The sequence below is a fragment of the Acomys minous genome (assembly GCF_964271855.1).
Source record: "Acomys minous genome assembly, chromosome: 12".
In the NCBI taxonomy this organism is placed as follows: domain Eukaryota; kingdom Metazoa; phylum Chordata; class Mammalia; order Rodentia; family Muridae; genus Acomys; species Acomys minous.
In genome coordinates, this window is record NC_140493.1 from 57,459,071 (window position 1) to 57,482,067 (window position 22,997).

At 44.4% G+C, this 22,997-nt stretch overlaps 1 protein-coding gene and 1 long non-coding RNA gene across 10 annotated transcripts in view; one reads left to right on the forward strand and one right to left on the reverse strand.

Moving 5' to 3' along the window:
• LOC311578682 (uncharacterized protein) overlaps positions 1-1,064 on the reverse strand; it is a 240,209-nt gene extending 239,145 nt beyond the window's left edge. For 5 of the 6 annotated variants that reach the window (XM_084748708.1, XM_084748707.1, XM_084748706.1 and 2 more), the window contains exon 1: positions 270-1,064. In XM_084748708.1, the coding sequence (XP_084604834.1) occupies positions 270-297 (28 nt within the window). In that variant the 5' untranslated portion in view covers positions 298-1,064. The remainder of the gene's footprint in view (positions 1-269) is intronic. The other variant, XM_084748704.1, reaches the window with a different exon arrangement.
• A 7,979-nt stretch (positions 1,065-9,043) lies between these two features.
• On the forward strand, positions 9,044-12,960 carry LOC311578685. Of its 4 annotated transcripts, none has more exons than XR_014772927.1 (4): positions 9,044-9,127; positions 10,820-11,191; positions 12,177-12,271; positions 12,857-12,960. It is a non-coding gene; the product is annotated as an uncharacterized lncRNA (long non-coding RNA). The 4 variants fall into 4 exon arrangements; XR_014772928.1 differs by lacking the exon at positions 9,044-9,127 and adding an exon at positions 9,918-9,998; XR_014772929.1 differs by lacking the exon at positions 9,044-9,127 and having other exon boundaries at positions 10,717-11,191.
• Positions 12,961-22,997: the final 10,037 nt, after the last annotated feature.

Consider the following 22,997-nt stretch of genomic DNA (forward strand, 5'->3'; position numbering starts at 1 on the left):
AAAACCACAGGACAGTAACATGTATGGACTGGCATTTACTTGGGTATTTACCTAGGTCTATCCTAGACACATTCCAGAAAGACAATTATCAGGAAAAACAGCTTAATCATACCAAAATGTTTAACTACAACATTTATTCCAAATTACCTAAACACTGTATTGTTATTTTATCTGACACACCAGTTCCTCCTACTATTCCCCTCAGGCCTATTAATATTATCCCTGCTACTTCAATCACACTGTCTGGAAATGTTCATATCTATGCTTACCCCTGCTACTCCTTGGCCAGGAAGCCATCCGGAACACGAGGCCTTCTTCGTTGTGTCTCTGATGAAATGGCTGCCCTGCTGGATAGTCAGCTGTCTCCCGGCCATGCCTTGTTCTTGCTCTCCCTCACCTTCTGTTCCCTGTCCCAGCCCTTTGTCCTTTGGTCCTACCACAAGCTTTCAGCTCTGGCCAGATGGTACTGTCTGCATACTTTACCTCTTGCAGTTGCTCACTGGCTCCTGCCTTTCTTCTCATCTGTGTCTTGAAGTGCCCTCGGTATTTCTGCCTTGGATTCCAACAGCCCCTCCCCCTCATCCTAAGTCTCACCCATCCACACCTCACCCTGAGGTCAGATAACCTGTCCAAAAGGCATCCATCCCTGTGAGGGCTCTTCGAGAACACTTCTAGCTGTGTGTCATCCTCGTTTTCTTGTGCAGGATGTCAGAATCCTTGATGAGGAGGATGAGTGACAGGGAAAGTATGTCACACCAGATCTATTCATAAGGGTTCCTGCTTGTAAAGCAAATTCCTTTTGCTTTTTACCATCACTTCCAAAGGTGTTTGGACAATCACCAGCAATGCTGTATTTAGAAACTGCGCCCCCTTCCCCTCATTTCATTTAGGTAAGCTGTCCAGTTTCCACTCCTCACTGTGGCCCCCATCTGGCTCACACTCTTCCTGCCTTACTAGCTCTGCCCAGGCTTCTCTCTGCAATGGGTATGAGGTATGACTTTTGCCTCTATCTGAAATGACCTAGGTTTGATCATGTCAGGTGAATCTAAGCTCCACTTCCCAACTCCACCACCCCACGCCATCTCCTGTCAGAACCCTCTTGTGGCATACACCACATACGGTTTTGCACGTTAACTCTGTGATAAATGTACATTCCATTTTAAACTGAAGTTCTTGTTTCCCCGTTTGATTACCCACCCTGCCGCCACTGCCCCTGCCACCGCCGCCGCCGCCGCCGCCGCCGTCGCCGTCGCCGCCGCCGCCGCCGCCACCACCACCACCGGGGCTGCTACCGCCAACAGCACCACCGCGGCTGCTACCGCCAACAGCACCACCGCGGCTGCTACCGCCAACAGCACCACCGCGGCTGCTACCACCAACAGCACCACCGCGGCTGCTACCGCCAACAGCACTGTTGCCTTTCTTTATTGCTCCTCCGCTTGGGAGCAGAAGATTAAGTCATACTTCAACTTGTTTTCAAATTAACCAATTTAGAACCCTATCCTCATTTATCTCAATAGTGTGTCTCCCAGCTACAAAGAGTCTTTTACGTACTTAAACCCCACTCTCTGCTAAAAGGTACCCAGGAACTCCAGTGGGTGGGAAACCCTGTCTGCTGACTGCTTCCTTCTCTTCCACACCAAACGGCTACACAGACAGTCCTGAGAGACCCCTCCTGATCTTGCTCAAGTCACAAAGCTTAGCAGCTATAGAAGAATATCCATAGAGTAAGGAGGGAGTAGAGTCTCCTGAGTCTCTCCCTAAATTCAGCAGGGCTCCTAGCACCTACCGTGAGGGTCCACAGCCATAATCTCTTATAAGATGGAAGCTTAGTCTGTTGTCAACCACACCTGTGACTTCTAATAATGATGTCCCTGGCCGGACTCTGACCTCCTTAATGTGAGCCCCCTCTTAAGAACACCACCACTAACTAGCTATCTTCACTCAGTCCTGTTAGGCCACCCCACGTGCTGTAGAGCATGAGCCCTCCCTACACCTTTCCCCTTCCTATGAGCACTCTTCAGGTCGCTATCGAAATTTTGCCGAGATGGACACCTAACCTCGGTTCTTGACAAAGTACAGTAGCTAACTAGGCTGTGATAACATACTTGCCCCCAGCCTGCCTAGCAACCTATGGCATCATCACCTGGCAGCCACTAGGTGGGCTAGCTGCCCAGGATATAAGTAGGGCAAACTAACCGTGTGTGTGTGTGTGTGTGTGTGTGTGTGTGTGTGTGTGTGTGTGTGTGTTGCTCCACTCTTCCTCTTCTGCTGCCTTCCTCTTCCTCTCTCTTGCTGTCGCTGTCTCTGTCTCTGTCTTTCTCTCTGGGATGCCCCTTCCCTTTCCCTGCTCTCCCACGCTTCTATAATCAATTTCTTCATTATCTCTTGCCTGACATCTTGTTTTTCCGTATTTAATCAGTAAATCAGAGCCCCCACACCCAGGAAGTAGGTAGGATCAGTAACTGATCAAGGGCGGGCATTTTCATTTTTAAATTGCCTCGAGCACCATTCATTATACATGCAGTCCTTCAGTGACTTCTCAGGCAATTGATCTCAAATGAATCAATGACTGTAAATCAGTTTCCCTTTGGGTCAAGTGTCATACCTTTTCTACTCACTGGTCCTCTGAGTTTTCATCTATATGCCGCTACGGTATATTATGCTATTTACACATAATAAAAGTAAGTAGACACCCCACATTGATCTTGGAGGTACAGGCTGTATGTGATGTAAAAACACTGCTTGAAATCCAAGCAACAGAATCATGCTTCTCCTCTGACCCACTTTTCTGGTAAGTGAAGACTTAGGTGAGAGAAGCAGGGAAGAATGGGGAAATAGAAGGATCCAGAGGGTCCTAGAAATCTACAAGAAGAACATTATGATGGGCAGATCTGGGCCCAGGGGTCCTGCTCAAACTATGGCACCAGCCAAGGACAATACATGCACTAAACTTCAAACCCCTACCCAGATCTACCCAATGGACAGGACATTCTCCACAGCTGAGTGGAGAGTGGGGTCTGACTTTCACACGAACTCTGGTGCCCCATATTTGACCACGTCCCCTGGATGGGAGGCCTGGTGGCACTCAGAGGAAGGATAGCAGGCTATCAAGAAAAGACTTAATACCCTATGAGCATATACAGGGGGAGGAGGTCCCCCTCAGTCACAGACATATGCGAGAGGAGTAAGGGGGAAATGGGAGGGAGGGAAGAATGGGAGGATACAAGGGATGGGATAACAATTGAGATGTAATATGAATAGATTAATAAAATATTGAAAAAAGAAGAAAAAGAATTCATGCTTCACTTTTTAAAATGACAGGGAACCTGGTACTTGATTTCTAAGTACTGAAACACTAATCCCAAGTTTATCAAGACTACAAACTCAGCATATGATAGACCAAGTTGTTTTGGAGCAAGGGATGGCCCTGTTAAATTTCTTTTTCCTTTACCTTGCTGCTGGTAAGCCTTTGATGCCTGCAAGGCAAGGGCCAGGTTTCCATAAAGTCTATATGAAATCAGTTCCAGGCTGGAGAAATTTCAAACACTCCTTATTTTTCACAAGTTGCATTTCGAAAGAGAGAACATTTGCATATTCAAGGTGAAATCTCATGGAAAGACGCCCCCTTGCCCAGTTTTAGAGAGCAATTATTTTTACATTTCTGAGCCGGCAACGCCTTCAGAACATCAGCTCAGACGCACAATAGACATAGGTATTAATTAGCGACTCTAATTACCCAGGCTTGTTTAGACTAACCAAATGACGCAAGGAACAGCTTCAATCTGTTGGCTGGATTTTTCTTGAACAACTTGAAGTCAAACAGGAACTTGTTATGACTGGTAAACTGCACAAACACCGCTTGCAACTGAGAAAGCCCTTCTGTGTTCCCTGAATAACAGGCCCTCGCTCACAAAGCTGGCTCGACAGCCAAGGCTGCCTCCAAAGGTACTTAGAAGAAAGGCCTTTCTGTCTCGCAGTGGAAAATCAATACCGCATGCTGGAAGGGGGAAGACAGAGAGGTAAAGCGTCCTCTTTCACACCACAGTGGGCTTGGTTGGGCTCTTGGGAGGGTGCAGCACAGACCTGCAGCTAGTAGACAGACCGGGACTAGAGCCCTCCCCAACTCAGAACAGAGCCGACCTGACCGTCCAGGCAAGCCGGTTGCTCTGGGCCCTGAAGCTGGCACTGCTAAGCCCTGTGTGCCTCATCTAATTTGATTTCGGTGCAACCGCAGGTCTGTGTGCGCCTGCAAAAATTGCATAATTTGCCATTTCCCCAGCTGTTCTCCAGCAAAGCTATTCTTTGCACACTGATTTGCCTGGCTGCTAATAAGCCCACAGGCAGAGGCGGAGGGAAGTTTGCGAGTCATCCTGTGTCCTCAGATTTTCCTGTCCCCAAGCTACCAACACCTCCCACGTGTAGAGATAATCAAAGGCGGGTGGAACCTTCTTCATCTCTCTGGCTACACTTTCTGGGAAAGACGGTTTTAAAATGGCCTTTTGGTTTGAACTGTTGGCCCCGACCCACCCGGCTCCGAAACACCCGGCTTTCCTCCTCCTCTGCCTCTCCTGGGCTGTTCTGTTATTTTTCATGAAATACCCAGTATTCCTGGCTTCTCCCCACGCTGAGTCAGATCTCTGTGGAGTTGAGGAGAGGTTCTAGAGTCATTATCAAAGCCAAAGGTAGGCAGGCTCTGACAGTTTTTCACAGCCCACTTCCTTGAGCTAGTATTTTTCCGTTACACTGTGGATAAAAGATACGAATTCTTTCAAATGTTCCTTTGCTTGGGACCCGTCTGGCAGTGGGACTTTGAGCATATATAGCACACTGCTCATTCTGTGGGGGAAGGAGACATTCACAGTTTCCTTTGTTCTACCACAAAGCTCCCCAGTACCCTGGAGGCAGCTGGAAGGCCACGCCACTCGGGGTGCACACCACGTAACTGAAAAGGGCAGCAGGGAGGGAGGCACACAGCTGACAGACTGACTGGGGACCAAGCTGTGGCCTGGGCTGAAGTCAGGACCAGCCTACGGTTCCCGCCAAACTCCCTGAGCTCCGCGGGAGCCAAAGACTTCGCTACTGATCTTTTCAGCCATTAATCAGTCAGAGTGGAAAAGATGTAATGTGCCTTGATGTTAAACTATGCACAAGCACTGTCGGGTTGTAGCATAGAAGAGGCGACCTGAGATCTCATCTGTTCAGGTTTATGCCGTGGACACTTTTTTTTTTTTTTTTAGTTTTTTAAATGTAAACTAATTTGTATTCCTGACCTTCCCCCGCCCCCGCCCCAAGGGCGCACGTACACACACACACACACACACACACACACACACACACACACACACACCAAACCCTCTCCTACCTAGCCACATCCTCAGCCTGAATTCCACTGTACTAACCAAATTGCCCTGACAGGTTCTTGATTGCAAGATACTTAAGATACTTACCATGTTTATACAACACACTACGGTTTCCTTACGCATCTTTTTCAAGAAAGTATTTTCTCACTTGAAAATGGGCATGCATTGATACATTTCTGCAAATAGAAAGCTCTGAAAACCATGATTCTCAACCCGTCTACTGCCGGCCTCCTTATGCCCAGATTTTGATTATTTATAGGCAAGGTCTGGAACACCCTCAATGTATAGCTATTGTATCCCTTACAAGACCTTTCAATTATTCATGACAACAGGTTGGCTTTACTTTAGATTAGAGCGACGGACCGCCCTTTGTGTAGCTGTCCTTGCAGGATCACTGCCACGTGCTTGGAGCTATGCCACTTTTTAAGTCTCCCCGACAGCGACAGCATTTGCTAGGCAGCCCTCCCTCTCCCCATCGGCGGACAGAGACATTTTAATGTGCTTAATACACTTTACTACTGAGTTTCCAATGGCTGAGGGTTTTTTAAAAAAAATGAAATGAGCTTGTTTTTAAGATGACAGTTTTTCCCCTTTGGAAAAGTATTCACGTATAACACAAATGGTCCTTTAGGTTTGCTGAAGAAGCTCCATAGAGATAAAGTTTGTATTCGCCAACATATACAATGACTACTTCAGTTTGCGTGTGTATAAATGTGCTTTTCTTGTTCTAGTAAAATGTTCCCCAGCATCCATTAAGAATGACCCTGTCTCCTTCTCTGTTTCCATGGATCTGGCTGCTGGGGATAGTTCAGGGCTGCACATCCTGTATATGGTTTCCCTCATGTGGCATCTGTAAACCTCTAGGCAGCAGCATTTCTGTGAACTGCTTCAAGGACCAGCTTTTTTGTTTCTGTCCTCTGCCTTTCCTGGCCCGCCAGGTTTCTGTCTCCATTGTATTCACTGTGAAATTGCTGTGCCGGGAGGGAGCTCCTGATAGCGCTCCCACAGGCCTGGCTGACTGCCTCAGGCACCAGGCTTCATACTCAGGGGTCTGAGCAGCAAAAGCACCCTCAAACTTTCCCAGAGTTTCCAGATTGTAAAATGAAATGTGAAGAACAAGACGATACTGACAAGTAACAGGAAAGCTCCTTTAAGGCGAGTCAGTGGGCTTATACTATTGGGGTTAGCTCTCAGATTCATTCCACGATAAACATTCGCCTTGGACCAACAGAGACGGCTCTGCTAGTTCATTCGAGTGTTTGTACTTACATACGCCATCCCTACTGCATCTTCGTCTTGTTAACAGAACCAGCATAATAAGAGCGCACAGTGGTGTGGTGCCGTCTACTGGAAACAGCACTGGATGCCAAGTGAGAAGGTCCTGCGGCTGTTTTCCTGGCTAGTCAACATGACCATGGGCAAGCAATATGATAACCCAAGCCTGGATTCAAAAGAGAGCTTGTTCGAAATGTCAGCTCGCCTTACCAAGTTGTTGCCAAGAGGAAATTCAATACACGAAGTTCCAGTCCCCAGAGATTCACTAATACGCTCCTGTCATGTTATGGACCTAATTGTGTCTCCTTAAAGTTGTGTGCTGCAGCTTGGACTCTGTAGGAGATAGGATCTACAGGATTTATAAAGGTTATGTTGGATGTTTACGTGCGGGGGGGGGGGGGGGGGCTAGTCCCATAAGTCTGATGCCCACTTAAGAAATGGAAAAGTACCAGATACTCCTCTATCTCTTCCCACTGCTAAGCCAGAAAGGTTGGCCCCACCCGAAACAGAAGCTTCTAGGAACTTGAACATGAGGAAATAGAATTCCAGTGTGGAATTTTGTTTGGCAGCTGTGGTGGTTTGAATAGGTTTGGCACCCAAAGACTCATGTGTTTCAATGCTTGGCCAATAAGAAGTGACACTATTAGGAGGTGTGACCTTGTTGGAGGAAGTGTGTCACTCTGGAGGCGGGGCTTTGAGGTCTGATATATATGCTCAGGCTCCAAAGTGCAAAGTGGAAGAAAGTCTCCTCCTGGCTGCTTTCAGATCAAGATGTAGAACTCTCAGCTCCTCCAGAACCATCTGCCGCCTCCAAGCTGCCATGTTCCCGCCATGATGACAATGTTCTAAACCTCTGAAACTGTAAACCAGCCCCAGTTAAATGTCTTCCTCTACAAGAGGTGTATTGGTCAAGATGTCTCTTCATAGCCATAGAAATCCTAGGACAGCAGCCTTAGCAAACTAATCAACAAATTTGAATGCAAGAACTTTGTCATGATTTGTTCTTTTAGTCCTAATGCGTTACTTAGGACATAGTCAGCCCTGGTAAGATCGTGGTGAATTAATCTATGACACAATGATGTTATTATCAGTAACTTAGTCCACACTACAAATCTTATAATATGCAGCATTTCTATACAGCTACCCAGCCCATGCCACACCTTACCAGGCTATAATAAGCGAGTGCTATGGTCCCCCTTTCTCCCCTTTAAACTGCTATTAGGTTTAGATAGAAACAAAGAAAATTGGTTTACTAACATAAAAAAATAAAAGAAAATAAAATTTCAATTTACAGTTCAAATATTATCGTTTCCTAGGCTATTGTAAGCCTAGGAAAACATATAAACATTCCACATCTTCCAAGGGTCATCCTATGTGGTCCCTACAGGCTAAGTGTTTGTACTTCATGGCCCAGTCACTCAGTCACTCAAGGGCATGAGAAACATGACAAGATTGTGATGTCAAGTCTAGGAGCTCCTCTTGTGTTCATCCTCATCCTTCCCTGCCCATCCCCCTCTCCTTTCCATCTTTTTTCATCCTTAACTTCCACAGTAATTTATGGCGCTTGTTCTTAAATCAGCCCTGTAAAGTACGTGCAGCAAACCTTGATATAAATTCTTGACTGACACCGAAGTATGTATTTGAAATTCTAAGTTATTTTCTTATACAATCTCTGTGACATCATTAAACCTTACAAAAGGCATTCTCTTTTTGTCTAACACTTACCTCGTTCAGATTTCTTTAGAAGAAATGGAAATGTCATTTTATGCTTGGCTTATTTGTATTGAAGTCCATTTGCAGGTGCTGCTGTGCTCGGGGGCAGAAGCTCCAGCTTGGCTATTTCGCAGTCTTAATGCAAGTGATAGGTAGGGCTCAGTGGACACTCAGAGAACATTGTTCACCCTCTAGGTAGCTCTCAAGCCTATCCACCTGCCAAACACTGTCACAGTCCCTAGTAATAAAACTATAGACAAGATACACTTTCTCCTTCCAAAGTCAAATCTTGAAAGTTTGGCTGAACTCCAGTGACTACTAAAGGACCCCAGTGAACGCTACCTGTCTGGGTCTATTAATCCCCAGATCAGCTGACCATTCTTAGAGGTGTGATCAATATTCTTGATTGAGATTTGGAATCAGCTAAAACCCAAACACCTGGGAAGCCCTGTGAGGGCTCTCTCTTGGTGGAAATCCCCACCCTAAATCTTGGTTATTTAAGGTCAGAAGACAATGCCTTAAATGTGGGTCATACCTTTCTGGTGGCAGCATATATAGAGGGGCAGGGAAGATGGAAGCTTTTGCTTTTTGCTTGCTTTGCCCTCACTCTCACTAGCAAGTTCGTCTCTCCTGCTGATGAAGCATTCCTTTGCTGGTATTAGGCCCTAATTATTCAGGATTCTGAAGAAAAATGAAGGCCAGCACAGACATCCAGCCTGGATTCTTGGCCTTGTCAGCAGAAGACAGCCACTGTTCCAGTACCAGACCCACAGCCTGTAAGCCACTCTAATCAATCGTCCTTTAATGTAAATAAATTCATTGTATCAGTTCTAGTCCTTTAGAGAACTCTGACTAATACAAGAAACATCAATTAATAGTTTTTGTATAGGCAAAAATACAGATTTAAGTTCCATTATTTAAGTTCCATTTCAGGAAAATTGCTGAACATATATCAATGTATGTTTTTGTCATTATTGCTGTTTCAGGGTGGCTGTTGGTATTATAGTTTGAGAAGGGAAGTGGTTTTTTTTTTTAAGTTATTCTGTTCAATTACAAAACAATCCATCACTTAGTAGCTTTTTTGTTTTGTTTTGTTATCTAGAATGTTCAGGGTCTCCTTGCTAAACAGCCGGCCTGGCTCTCTCAGCCTCGTTTTCTTCTGACTTTCCCCAGCTCACATTTTAGGCTCTACCAAAGCCGAATCCCTTGACATCTCCCACATCCTCACTAGGACTTCTCTGTTTACCTTCCCACCAGTCTCTCCTCAAGCCCTTACTGTGTAAGGAATGATTCACCTACTCTTTTCATACATTTCCCAGCCCCCCCCTCATGCATCGGCTACCTGTGCATCAGTGAACACCCAATACAGGAGCTGAGGAGTGTGGTGGTACAGGCCTATAGTCCTGGTATTCAGGATGCTGAAGCAGGTAGATCAGGAATTCAAGGACAGCTCAGTTCTACATAGAAACACTCTATAAGGGAGGAAGGAAGGAAGGAAGGAAGGAAGGAAGGAAGGAAGGAAGGGAGGGAGGGAGGAAGGGCTAAGGGAGGGAAACCCATTGCCCAGTTCAGGCTTTTTCCTCCAGGAAGACTTCCATACCTGTGAACTTTGTTGGTGCCTCTCTTTGGATGCTGATGGCATCAGAGGTCAGTACATAGTACATTATGCATTAATAATCTCTCTCTTTTATCCCTTCCCCTTAAGGGAACCTCTCTGGGGTGTAAAGGTTGTTTGATTTGTGACTCAGTTTCCCTAAGGTAGAGACACGGTCTAGCAATAGGTAGCTTCAAGAATTCCTTGACAGAATTCGTAGATTATGTGGAAATTAAATTCTTTGATAGTTTTTTTTAAATTTTAAAGGGAAAAGATCATGATGTTTGGATCTACTTTAGACAGATTCTGTCAACTGCTTTTCATGTAATGTCAGATCTGTAGGAAGATGTGGAGGCTGTCTAACGTAGCCATTTCATTTTGTATCTGGAGAAATCAAAGCCAAGAGCACACCAAAGATCACAGACAGGACAGTTCAACAAGAGACAGGCAGCTTGCTTGGTGTCATCATTCTGGGAGGGTTTGTTTGTTTGTTTGTTTGTTTGTTTGTTTGTTTGCCTAGAGTGTGGTCTAGGCTCTGTGAAACCAGAAACAGCTGGTGACTGCCCCAGTCTAGGATGGCAGTTTTTCCCCAACCAGTTTTTCCAGAGCTTAACAGTTTAAATCTCCAAGTTCCATGTTCTGAGAAGGTCTATATTCTCTCAGTTTCTGAAAGTTGGAAGTCACGGTTAACAGTTGATCCCTGTGCTAGAGCTGGGGGGGGGGGGAGGAGGAAGACAGTGGTTCTTAAAACTGACAAGGAAGATGGTTTCCTCAAAAGGGAACAGGCAATGCCACATTTTATACAGAGTGGACACCAGAGAGAGGGGTTAGGAGAGTAAAATGCGTGACTCCAATCCCCTCCTTCTTTCTCCAGCTGTGGCTCAGCACCCAATCCCCTGTGAGCCAAAGAAACTTCTAAGCATAGTCCCCGAGGGCCTGGGATGGTGGACAGTGTGCTCATAGAGGGAAGCAGAGAACCGAGGCAGCACACAGACACAAAGAACGAAAACCGAGACCTCCAAGTCTTTGTCCAGTCTAGACTTCGCAAGCCTTGTTCCAAGGAAGAAGATAGAGCATTTCTCAAATCCTCAAACCAAGCTCCTCCTACTTTTCAAGTATCTCCACCAAAGATCGTCTGGGATGAAAGGGTCTGTTCATGTTTTTCTGCTGTCAGCTTTCCCACCCCTTCCTCAGCCTGCTTATCATCTGCTTATCTAACTGTGGATAACAGCTCCAATCTATATTTGTGAGTCCAAATGTACAATGCAGTTGCTTTCCAAATGTTACCAAAGAATTCCACTCATGAAAAAGGCCTTTTGTGTGTGTGTGTGTGTGTGTGTGTGTGCGCTCGCGCGCGCGCACGCGCATTTCAGATCCCATTAGACATCTGGACAGAGACTGAAGAAGGCTTGAATAGCAACGATCCTCAAATTGAGCAAGAAAGTTATCTTTATGCTTAAACATTATTATGGTTGGAAGATGAAATGTCCCTTAACAGGCTCGCGTTTTGAATGTGTGGCCCAAAGCTTGTGGCGTTCCTTTGGAAGGTTCTGGGAACTAAAGGTGAGCCTAGCTGAGAGGTCACTAAAAGTAGCTGTTTGAAGTTTATGCCCAGCCCTGGATTCTGGCCTCGCTCTCTGCTTCCTAGTCTGCATGGTGTGAACAGTCACAGGTTCCCTCCTCTATGAGATAAGTCAGCTCACTGCACCTCACCATCTCCATGATGATGGACTAGGCTCTCTGCAACCATGAGACCAAATAGATTCTTCCTCCTCTAAGTTGTTTCTCTAAGGTATTCTGGTCACAGTTCCATGACTCTAATTAATACAGAAGCTGTCAGTCCCTCCCCACCAACCATTTCCCGGGCTCCATATGCCCTGTAGCTCTGAGCCCCCTGCCAGGCTTTCATAACCCAGCTTCCTCTTCCACTTCTTGCCCTCCCTCACGTGAGAAAAGTAACATTTCTTGTCATGGCCTGAGCAGTTTTCCCTTTCTTTCCAAGCCTCCGCTGTGCAGTCAGCAGCCATCCTTGGTGTTGTCCCTACCTCCCCTGCAGAACTCTGTCCTCGGAGCAGTTCCTCCCTGTGATGGGGTCTGCTGCCGTGCTTGGTTGGGAAAGCAGTTGATGTGGATGTAATCGTGTAATAAGTTTATTAATCAGCTTGCATAAGAGCCTGCATCCGTGGTTCCCTTGTCTCATGGAATTCATTCTTCCTCTGAACATGTCACAGTGCATTACCCTGCCAGGGTTAGCACATTTGAACATCTTGTCACCGCGCGAGTGTCACAACCGGGATATAACTGAGCTCATCTTTTCCTTTCGGAGGTTGGTTCTGGCAGCTATGATCTCGACGTTAAAATTACATTGCAATGAATCTTACTTCATACCCAGTGTCTGTCTAAAAGTAATTTTGATTCGTAAGTCCTATAAGATGTTCTGTCTCTGAGAGTTATATTCAGAATAGCTAATGCATACCTAAGCCTTTTTCCAATTTTATATTTGCCTTTAATTTAAGCACAATTGTGGGGAAGAGGGGCGAGTTCTTCTAAGCATGCTCTGAGCGCCTGGAGCAGCTTATTTTAAGCACCGTCAGCTCCAGTGTGGACAGGCAAAAGGAAGAGGGGGGCTCGGCCTGGACCCTTCTTTGTGCCTTTTCTTTTTTACACAAGAACAGAAAGGCTTCTACAGCACCCACTCTACAGGACACAGGATACAAGGTACTTAGGAACTTTGACATCACCGTTGAGTCATTTATGTCATGTACCATGGGATTTCAGAGTTCTTCCTTTATTTTGCCTTAATCCAGACATAAGTGTTAAACACTAAGTATCTTACTCAAGATCCTGATTTTACTATTTTTTTCCCTCAATTTGATCTGTTTTTAAAAATCATTATGAATCAACCACTCAGGACTCAGGAGGCAGAGGCATCAGGACACCCACAAGTTCTAGATTCTGTGAGGGTGTACATAGCAAGCTCTGGGCTTGTCAGACCTACACAGCAAGACTTATCTCCAAACAAAACAAAGCAAAAGCATTGTTAAGAATTAAACATCATTTAAAGTGTTTCTCCTCTGACCCTGTTATCGACTCTTTTATTCATTTGCTGAAATATCTGTGTTTCTTTAATATTGTATATCACACATGCAGAGTTAAAAAGGCATAAAAGAGAGGGCCTACAGCAAGACGAAAGCATGAGACTAGGTGTGTGTGTGTGTGTGTGTGTGTGTGTGTGTGTGTGTACTTTGACAATTGATCTTTGGTTGTTATTGCATTGTAATAATTATGGGTTCTAGAAATACTACCCATAATACCTACCAGGAAGGAAATAGTAAATGTCCAATGGCCTACTCACGTCTTCAGCTGGATAATCTCCTCTGGTGGGTCTGGAATCTGTTGTTCTCTTGAGCAAAAAGGTCTTTCCCTCACAGACATAGGATGACTACCATAGGTGCAGCCATTTTTGTATGGTCACAGTCAAAGGCAGGAAATGAGAGGACAGCAAAGACAGAAGGACCATGGTCCTTTTTATCGCAACAGAAAAGTTTTCCAGAGCTTCCTGCCCTAACTTCTGTGTAACCACTCTACTGTCTCATTGCCTTGAAGTAGATCACACTTAAATATGTAGTTTCCAGAAAATCTGGGCAATGGGCAGCTTTGCCAGCCCCTAGAGTAGTGGACGAACAGAAAGGAAAGTTGTTAGGCATGGGGTGGGGGGTTGGCTGTTTCTGAAAACCTCACTAAAGAAGCCATCGCACAGGAAGATCCTCAGTAACTGCTCTACTCAAACCTGCTCCAGAACCTAGTGTCTCTCTATCAAGGCCAAGCTGGGTCCTGCCTGATTCGGATGGTGACTGAAGAAAATCCTTCCATAAGGAAAAATACAAAAAGAAAACCAGACAATGGGAGGCAATTCAAGAACATTTAAAGCCATTGGGCCAATGATATCCTAGGCCGCCCATCCCCCAGGTCTTACCAATAAGTCACAACTGGAAGAGTGAGCAGAAAGCCTTCCACTAACTCACTGTATGCCCAGAATTAAAAATAGAGTGCCCTGATGAACTCAAATCAGAAAAAAATGGACAAAAGTCTTTGGGATCACTCACTCTAGAGATCTCCTTGCCCTTCCGGGACTACCCTGAGCCCCAACCTATGAGCATAGCCTGCAAACATTTCCATAAGCATAACCTCTAAGCTCTGTAGCCTAAAACAGGGGTAGTAACACAGAAATTAAAGCACAGCTTAACAATAAGAATCCAGTGACTCACAGAGGCATGCGCCCGTGAGAGAAATGTCACAGACTTGGCAGATAGAAATGTCTGCAAGAAAACACTCCAGTAGAATGTACTGAAACACACAGAACCAAAGCAGCGAGCCAAGCTTTGCAAAGCAATTGCAGCACATTCAGGAGCTGCTGAGAATATATATATATATATATATATATATATATATATATATATATATATATTGATTGCTTAAAATTCCAAATGTATGCCTCTTCACTTATGTATATAAATGGTACAAGTGGTGTTAAAGCTATTATGTCAAGCAAATTCAGGTGAGATAGTAATTAACTGTTTTCTGATTAATTGGAGTTGGAAATTTTTTCTCTCTGAATGACTATTAGTCAGCTTACCTACTTGCTTATCCTCCTCAGAGATGAAGACAGTCACATGTTTTATAAGGTATTATAATTCCTGTGCAGTTTTGACAGTCCACGCACTTCCTGTCCATTCTGCTAACGTATGTGTGAACCAGAGTGGCATCATCAATGTGTCCTTTGCTTTTTTCTCTGGGTGAAAGGAATTTGATGGAATGTGTGAAGGAACATGAGAAATGTGGGCAAAGAAAGCAGAAGCAAGTCAAGGAGCAGCCCTGTGCAAGAGTGGAGGGGAATCCACAGAGCTGGGTGCCACAACATGGTAACCCAGGGACTCCAAGAGCACCGATATGGAGTGAATGCTACCCAAGACACCAGGAACTCTATCCCACTGTGACTCTGCTAAGGGTCCATGCCCAACCTCAAGTAGAATGTTCTGAGCCTAGAGAATTTTCTTCCTTCAATAGACATTTCTCTATTTGTAGGGTCATATTTTTTATTGCTAGCCTGAGGGGTGGGAAAGTGACTAGTATCTTTCATAAGTAAAAATGAAAATAATGCTAAGCCCCGTGCCAATCATTCTCCCCGCCCCCATGCTAACAGTGCCTAGGTTGAGAGAACATGTTTATACCACAAAAGAGAAAAGTCAAAGTTGAGACAGAGGAAGAGCTTCATTTTACTCATCTCTTCATCATCAGAACTCTGTAAGTTACACATAAAGTAATCACTGAGCCCCCTGGTTTGGGGGACAGCAGACAATCAAACAACTCAGGAGAGTCCAGACCTTCAGCTATTTGGAAACAAGCTGAGTCCGCTTTGGTGATCAACTCCTCCAAGAGTCAAGATAAGGACAGAAGTTTCTTGCTAGGTGAGTCCTGAGTGCATTTGTTTCTATAGACCACTTCCTTAGAGACTCTGGTCTGGTCCCCATGAGTCGGAAGCAAGAGGTGACCAAACATACTTTGGAGAGGTTGTTTTTCTTTAGCTTAAGATACAGATTTGCTCCTGAATCTTGAGTACAGTGGAAAACTGCTATTGGGGAATGAAAATGTTAAAAATCAATTATAAGCATGGTGAGCAATGTTCGTGCTCTTTGCAACGTGGTCTGTAGAAACTAGGGTAACTGTATTTTCTACTCAATGGTTAATACTAAGAATGGACACAGAGGTCTGCTGGGTGACCCAGACCACCTCAGACCTGGAAAACTTCATGTACATGGAGGATGAGAAGCACAAGGGATGTTACTCTCAAGCCAGCACTGAAGTAAAGAGAACGAGACAGGGAAAGGTGGAGACTTCAGTCCTTCTGGGATAGTTTTTAGGAGTTGGGAGCAAAGAGTGTTGAGGCTGCCTTAACTTCAGTCTCAGAGAAGCATGTTAATACTGTTCCTTGTCTTCACCTTGTTCCTGCCTTATAATCATGTTGTTGGTAGTGTAGGAGTCACATTGTTGGTAGTATGAGACAACAGGAGTCAGTCATGTTGTTGCTAGTGTGGGAGGGCAGGACTCAAACTACTACAGTCAAGTTGAGTAAGGGAAAACTACATCTATCCAGCTTGTTGGTCTTCCTAGGGGCACCTGGTCTCCCCCATTGCTCTCCACCCAAATAGCGTTCAATACAACGAGGGGTTATTCTTAGAGACATCTTCCTGCAGATTCTCCTGTGACCCAAAGAAGAGCAACTACAGCAAGAAATGTCTATGAGTCGATGAGAGACAGTCCCAAAATCAAGGTTGAAAAGAGGAGATGAGTTCTCAGCTGGTTCCCTTCTCTATTCTACAGACACTCCATATTATCATTGTCCCTGAGCACATCTAAGAGAAGATAAATTTGTTTTATGGTCATAAATCTACTTTACAGCTTATTTTCAATATTATGGCTCATTTTCAGACCCACCATTTCTTTGTGAGCTTGTTACCTAGAACACTTGTACCACTTGTACTATGGCATTCGCTCAACATAAAACTATTCTCTCTCTCTCTCTCTCTCTCTCTCTCTCTCTCTCTCTCTCTCTCTCTCTCTCTCTCTCTCTCTCTCTCTGTGTGTGTGTGTGTGTGTGTGTGTGTGTGTGTGTGTGTGTGTGTGTGTATTTGGGGGGATGTGGAGGAGGTCTATGCAAGAGTTCAGTGGAAGAATTAAATATTATTAAATAATAAGAATAACAATGAAACAATCATACTAAATCTAAAACTTAATGGCAAGTGGCCCTTATGATGCAGACCTGTAACCCCGCCATATAGGAAGCTAAGCAAGGAGGAACTAAATTTCAAGGCCTGTCCGAAGTACAGAGTGAGATCAAGGCCAGAGTGGGCAACTTGGTGATATCCTGCCTCAACATAAGAGTGAAAAATAAGGGAGTCAAGTGGACTGATAATGTAGCCCAAGGCTCTAGATTCAACCCCCAGTACTGCAACATAAAATAAATAAAACCTAAAGCAAAATAGCTCATGTAATATCTGGCCTCAGAGCAGTCCAGCATCCCTTAACCTGTCTCCATGGTCTATGCATACTTTTCATCTCTTCACTCTCTCCTAGAAACAATCACTATAGATTGCATGGTTGTACTTCTCCATAGTCTGAGACTCAACTTGGAGGTGAGAGATTTGAGAAACAATCAAGTCATAAGTATCCTGGCCATGCTGGAGCTCTGTTCTTAGGATTCCAGCCTCCAAGACTGAGAAAATTCAGTGCTTGTTGTTTGAGCCATCTAGTCTATGTTAGAGTTTAAAAAAAAAAAAAAGAGCTCAAGCCAACTGAGACAGACAAGTCCTTCTGCTCTGCTCACTGAGTCTGTTTCACTTTGGGAAACCTTTCAGCTGCTAGGTTTCCTTAGGCTCTAATTTCTTCCTCTCACTAAAGCAACCTTGAAGTTTGAGTTGCTTAGACTAAGGAGACTCGGTCGGTGCAGAGGCTCTGTGGAAGACAGGCTGGGTGGCAGGGACCCTTTAACATGGAGGCGGGTAGTCTTTGAAATCTGGTCCTTTTCAAGTCTCCTTGTCATTTGTCCCATGTCATTATCTCTTGAACCTGCTCCAAGTGGGCTTCGCTGCACATTTCAGCAGAACTCCTCTCATCACAGGCTGTGAGTGTCTCCCCTGAAGGAGGGCCAGTGGCCACGTTCCAGCCTTGATCCATTCTGTCAGCAGAATCTGCTTCTACTCGTCACCGTCTCGATGCACATTTTCTTCTCCCCATCCCACAGACATTGCCACTCCCACTCTTGCTCCATCTCAGTGACGGATGCCGATTCTTGGCTCTTTCTCGTCAATCTGTTCTGTCAACTGTGAGGTTCCTGGAGGCTTGGTCCCCACCCCCACCCCCATCTACCTCCATTTCTAGACATATGGAAATACCCTCAAGTTTTCAATACCATCCAGGCATGGTGGTTCATGCTTGTACAAGAGAAGCTAAGGCAAGGGGTTTGCCATGAGTTCACCCAATCTGGACTGATCCAACCTGGGTAACAAAGGGAGCATATATACATATAAACATACATACATCATACATACATACATATACTTATTTCCATTAATGCATTTGAATACCACTGTACATCTCCCAAAATTTTATATCTAATCCTTACCTCTTCCCTGAAATATAGACTTAAACTTTGCCACTTAGTGTACAATTAACATTTCACAATTAAGAAGTTTATAGTCCAACTCCTGGTGCAGGAAGATAGCTCCATAGCTTAAGTCACTTGGCCTCAAACCTGATGACCTGAGTTTAACCCCAGAGGCCAGATGGTAGGAGAAGATAAGTGACTACCACAAATTGTTCACTGGTCTTCACATGTACTCATCAACGTAATTTTAAAAATTAAAAGTGAAATAAAGTTGAACTTCAGATTAGCTCTAAATACTAATTCCAAAACTCCAAAATTTTAGATTAAAAAAAAATGTAGCAATCATCCATACCTCTCTCTCTTTTTCTCACATCCCACATGCGATATAGCTCAGAAACATGCCCAGAGTAAATGGCTTCTTAAGCCCTCCATCAAATGTATCTTGATGCAATTTTTTTATCTTGATCATTTCCCCTTAGAATATTGCAATAGCTTGTAATTGACCTCTCTATAGTTGATTTCCAATGAATCCACCAGAGTGATTCCAGACAATATAAGTCCAGTCGTGCCACACCTCTGCATTCCCACAGTGTTCCCATCCTGCTTAGTATAGAAAACGGGATAGAGGTGAGGACATCCTAAGGTGGGAGAAATATAGGAGATAGGGAAATAGAAGGATCCAGAGGGTCCTAGAAACCTACAAGAAGAACACTATGATGGGCAGATCTGGGCCCAGGGGTTCTGCTCGATCTGTCGCACCAACCAAGGACAATATGTGCAGTCATCATCAAACCCCTACCCAGACCTAGCCAAGGGACAGAATATTCTCCACAGTTAAGTGGAGACTGGAGACTGACTTTCACACCAACTCTGGTGCCCCTTATTTGGCCATGTCCCCTTGATGGGGAGGCCCGATGGCACGTGGAGGAAGGATAGCAGGCTACCAAGAAGAGACTTGATACCCTAGCATCATATTCAGGGGGAGGAGGTCCCCATCAGTCACAGTCATAGGGAAGGGGAATGGGGTGAAAGCGGGAGGGAAGGAGGAATGGGAGGATGCACAGGATGGGATAGCAATTGAGATGTAATATGAATGATTTTGTTTTTCAATTAAAAAAAAATTTTAAAAAAACTCCAGTTCTTATTTTCTGATGCCACCTCTTGCCTTATCTAATTGGCCCCATATCATCTTTCTCATCCCAGCTTCATCTTCCACAGTCCCTCTAGCCTTGTTGCTTTTCCAGGAAACCCTCAAATGCTCCTCCCTCAGGCTCAGGCTCCAAGTATGCCCACCTCACTGCTCCATTTGAAAATGTAACCCTCTCTCCACTAAACAGTGACTCTGCTGCCTCTGCATCCTTTTCCTCCAAAGGAATGCTTTGAAGAAGCAGACACTCTTCTTATGTTTAGTTGTAGCTTTGGCTCTTTTCTTTCACTACAGTGAAAAAAAAAAACCTCCATGGTGGTAAATATTTCATCTTGATTCTCACTGAGAATATTGCATATACTACATAAGAGCCACTCAAAGCTTATATAATGATGAAGGATGAATCTTGAAGAAGCAGGTTAACTTCATAATCAAAAAGGAAACTGCTCACCCATGTAACCACACTTTTTCCATCTTAGGAAGGATGTGCCCTATGATGCTGTCTCATAGAACAACGACAGTTTCCCTTTCTTGGATCCACATGATGCCCAAGCACCTGTGGACACACAAGCAACAAGGTCATTAAAGGACCCTGCCAAGAAAGCATCAGCCTGTATCCACTACTTGCATTCGAGAACAAAGCAAAACCAGAAAAAGTCCATTTCAATGACTCTTTTTCTTTGGACAGCTCAGATCTATTAGCATGGTGTTTTCTTCAGTGCTCTCCAGCCCAGTGCTAAATGTTAGGAGGCCTCAAGAGTTCACCATTTCCGCTCAGACAGGCAATGTATGTGTGCTAGTGAGCTGGAGGTCACATTCCTTAATCTCTCTAAACAGAATTTGTCCATCTGCAAAAGTTAAACAATGCTACTATTGTGATGAGGTCCATGCTCTAGACTGAGTCAGGATTTTATTTCCTTGAACGGAAGGAAACTTTTTTAAATTTTTTGAAACTCAGAAAAGAAGAGACCACTCCAGGAAGTTTTCTCTCCTATTCCCATTCCAATTTTGTTACACAAAATTCAGATAGTGCTCTCCTTGCCCCTAGCTCTCTCTCCTAAAGTTTTCACAGAGCTTCTCTCTTCAGTTAGACCCAGGCTTCTGAACTGGAGTGGCTTACTTGGTCAGAAAGAAGGGCCCTGGGGAGTCTGCCAGCAACCCTCAGGCAGCACAGACTTGAACTAGCAATTTCTTCGAAGCTGGATAATGATCTTGCCCTTTAATGGGACTCCCACTGGGAACAATGGACCAATGGAGACAGCCTGACATCCGCTCCTGTTTCTCTATTTCCATCCGGAGTGTGTGTTCCATCCTTTAATTGAAAAAAAAATTTTTTTAGAAAAGTGTGTGAATCAAGCCAGTTATAGCTTTAGACTGAGAGATGGTCTGGGGACATTTGCAGACATTGCATGCTCTTTCCTCCATTTTATATATGTATGGTCTATTTCTGAGGTAGGGTGCACAGATCTTTATAGTATCTTCCCCCAAGAAATGAAGTGAAACCCCAACCAAACCAGAAAAATAAGAGAAACCATCATTAAAGCCTGTTAACACTGCTTTCTTCCAAAAAGAAAAAAAAATTACACGCGGAGTACAAGAAGTGGGCTTGGAGGCAGGAGGTGGGTGTTTAAATCCCACCAGGATTTTACACTGAAGGGAAAGAGCAGCCACATAATTCTTAAGAGCACTATGTTGCTTCAGCAAAAATCAATTTTGAAATGTATACACAATGCTCTTACAACTTCTAAGCATGCACTTTTTTAAAAACCTGCTGATTCTCTTCTGTCCCTTGCATTCATATCAAATTGATGGCTAATAAAATGAATTTTTACCCAACCTCTGGAAGCCCCCATTGCTGGCCCTGGAAGGAAGCAAGCATGATACGGCACCGTAGAAAAACAAAGTGGGGAGGATTCGTTCTCTCTGTACACTACCTCCAACACAAGACCGTGTGGGCACATCACCAGAGTAGCAGGTGCGCATCCAGCCAGGAAGACATTAGTGAGCCACGGAAATGACCAAACTGTGTTTTAGCAGTAGAGGAGCAGGTACCTAAACTGCAATGCATTCGTGCCCTGAAGGAGGTAGGTCTCTCTGTAGACATTTGTCCCTATTTTACACATCCACATATCTCAGATGACAAAATCACATACGCTTACTTTTATAATGAAGCTTTATGTTATAAAAACTACACAGGTGCATAAAATATCTATGCTACATGAAATACATGCGTATTTCGTTTATATAGTCATGCGTGCCATAATATTGTTTCAGTCAGCAAAAGGCCATAATATATGAGTGGTCCCATAAGATTATAACATGGGAACTGGGGGGGGGGATAGATCAGTCAGCAAAATAATCGCTATACAGGCATGAGGACTTGAGTTGAATACCTAGCCTGTGGCTAGAAGGCTGAGCATGGCAGCCTGTGTCTGCAGAGCTGGGGGAGTAGAGACAGATGGATTTGTGGAATTCACTGGACAGCCAGTCTAGCCAAACCAATGAGCTCCAGGTTCAGTGAGAGACTCTGTCTCAAAAAAAAAAAAGATGAATAGTAATTGAAGAAGATAATGATATTGATCTCTGGCATCCGCGTGCATATGCACAAATTTATAAGTACCCCTGAATGCACATGGGCACACACATAATTACATATCCTGCTGTTAAGTAAGGTACCGTCTGGATTAATGTAGGTATATTCTATTATGTTTGCACAAAAGCCCAGCAATGCATTTCTCAAAACATATTCCTCTTGGCTTGACACATGACTCTGCATGCTATGTATTCTTCGGTGCTTGTGTGAGAACTGCATGCATCGGAAAGATCACGATTCAAGTAGTTAAATCACAAAACACTTGATGGAAATAGGGTAGATTTTCATGGGCTAGATACACTTATTTCGAATCTGTTCTTCATATGCATCCTCCCCATTTTCCATTCCCCACGCAGCTGATGAAATGGTTGCAGATCATGACATATGAGGAAAGATACAAACATCACTTTCTGTCTGGGATAAAGTTGTAAGCCTTCAAAGCAGCCTCTCGACCACAGCATCGAAGCAGCCTGGACTACTGAACTGCTTAGCATGCACAGTGTGTGTGTATGTGTGTGTGTGCATGTGTACAAGTGTGCATGTGTCTCCCTGTGTGTGTATATGTGTGTGTATGCATGTGTGTGTTTACCTGTGTATGTTGGGAGAGAGGATTATTGTACAAATCCACTCTCGGGTGAAAGTTAGTTAATGTACTGTATTAGTTGTCTGATAGAGAAGAACGAATTGCCACCAGCACTGAAGCTAAACCCAACAACTGTTTCTTATATCACAGGCCAAAATCTTTGCAGTGGTTCTGACCCACGATACTCATAGGCAGTGCAAGACATCTCATGTCTTGACTGGGGCTGGAAGAATTGGCCTCAGTGCCCACACACATGGCTATTGAAAAGTCTCTATCCATCCTTCAACTGAGGGACACTTAGGCTGTTTCCAGATTCTGGCTATTGCGAATAAGGCCGCTATGAACATGATTGAGCATATGTCCTTGTTGTGTGGTGGAGCATTTTCTGGGTATATTCCAAGGAGTGGAATTGCTGGGTCTTGAGGAAGCCCTATTTCCAGTTTTCTGAGAAAGCACCAGATAGATTTCCAAAGTAGTTGTACAAGTTTGCATTCCCACCAGCAATGAAGGAGTGTTCCTCTCTCTCCAAATCCTCGCCAGCATGTGGTGTCACTTGAATTTTTGA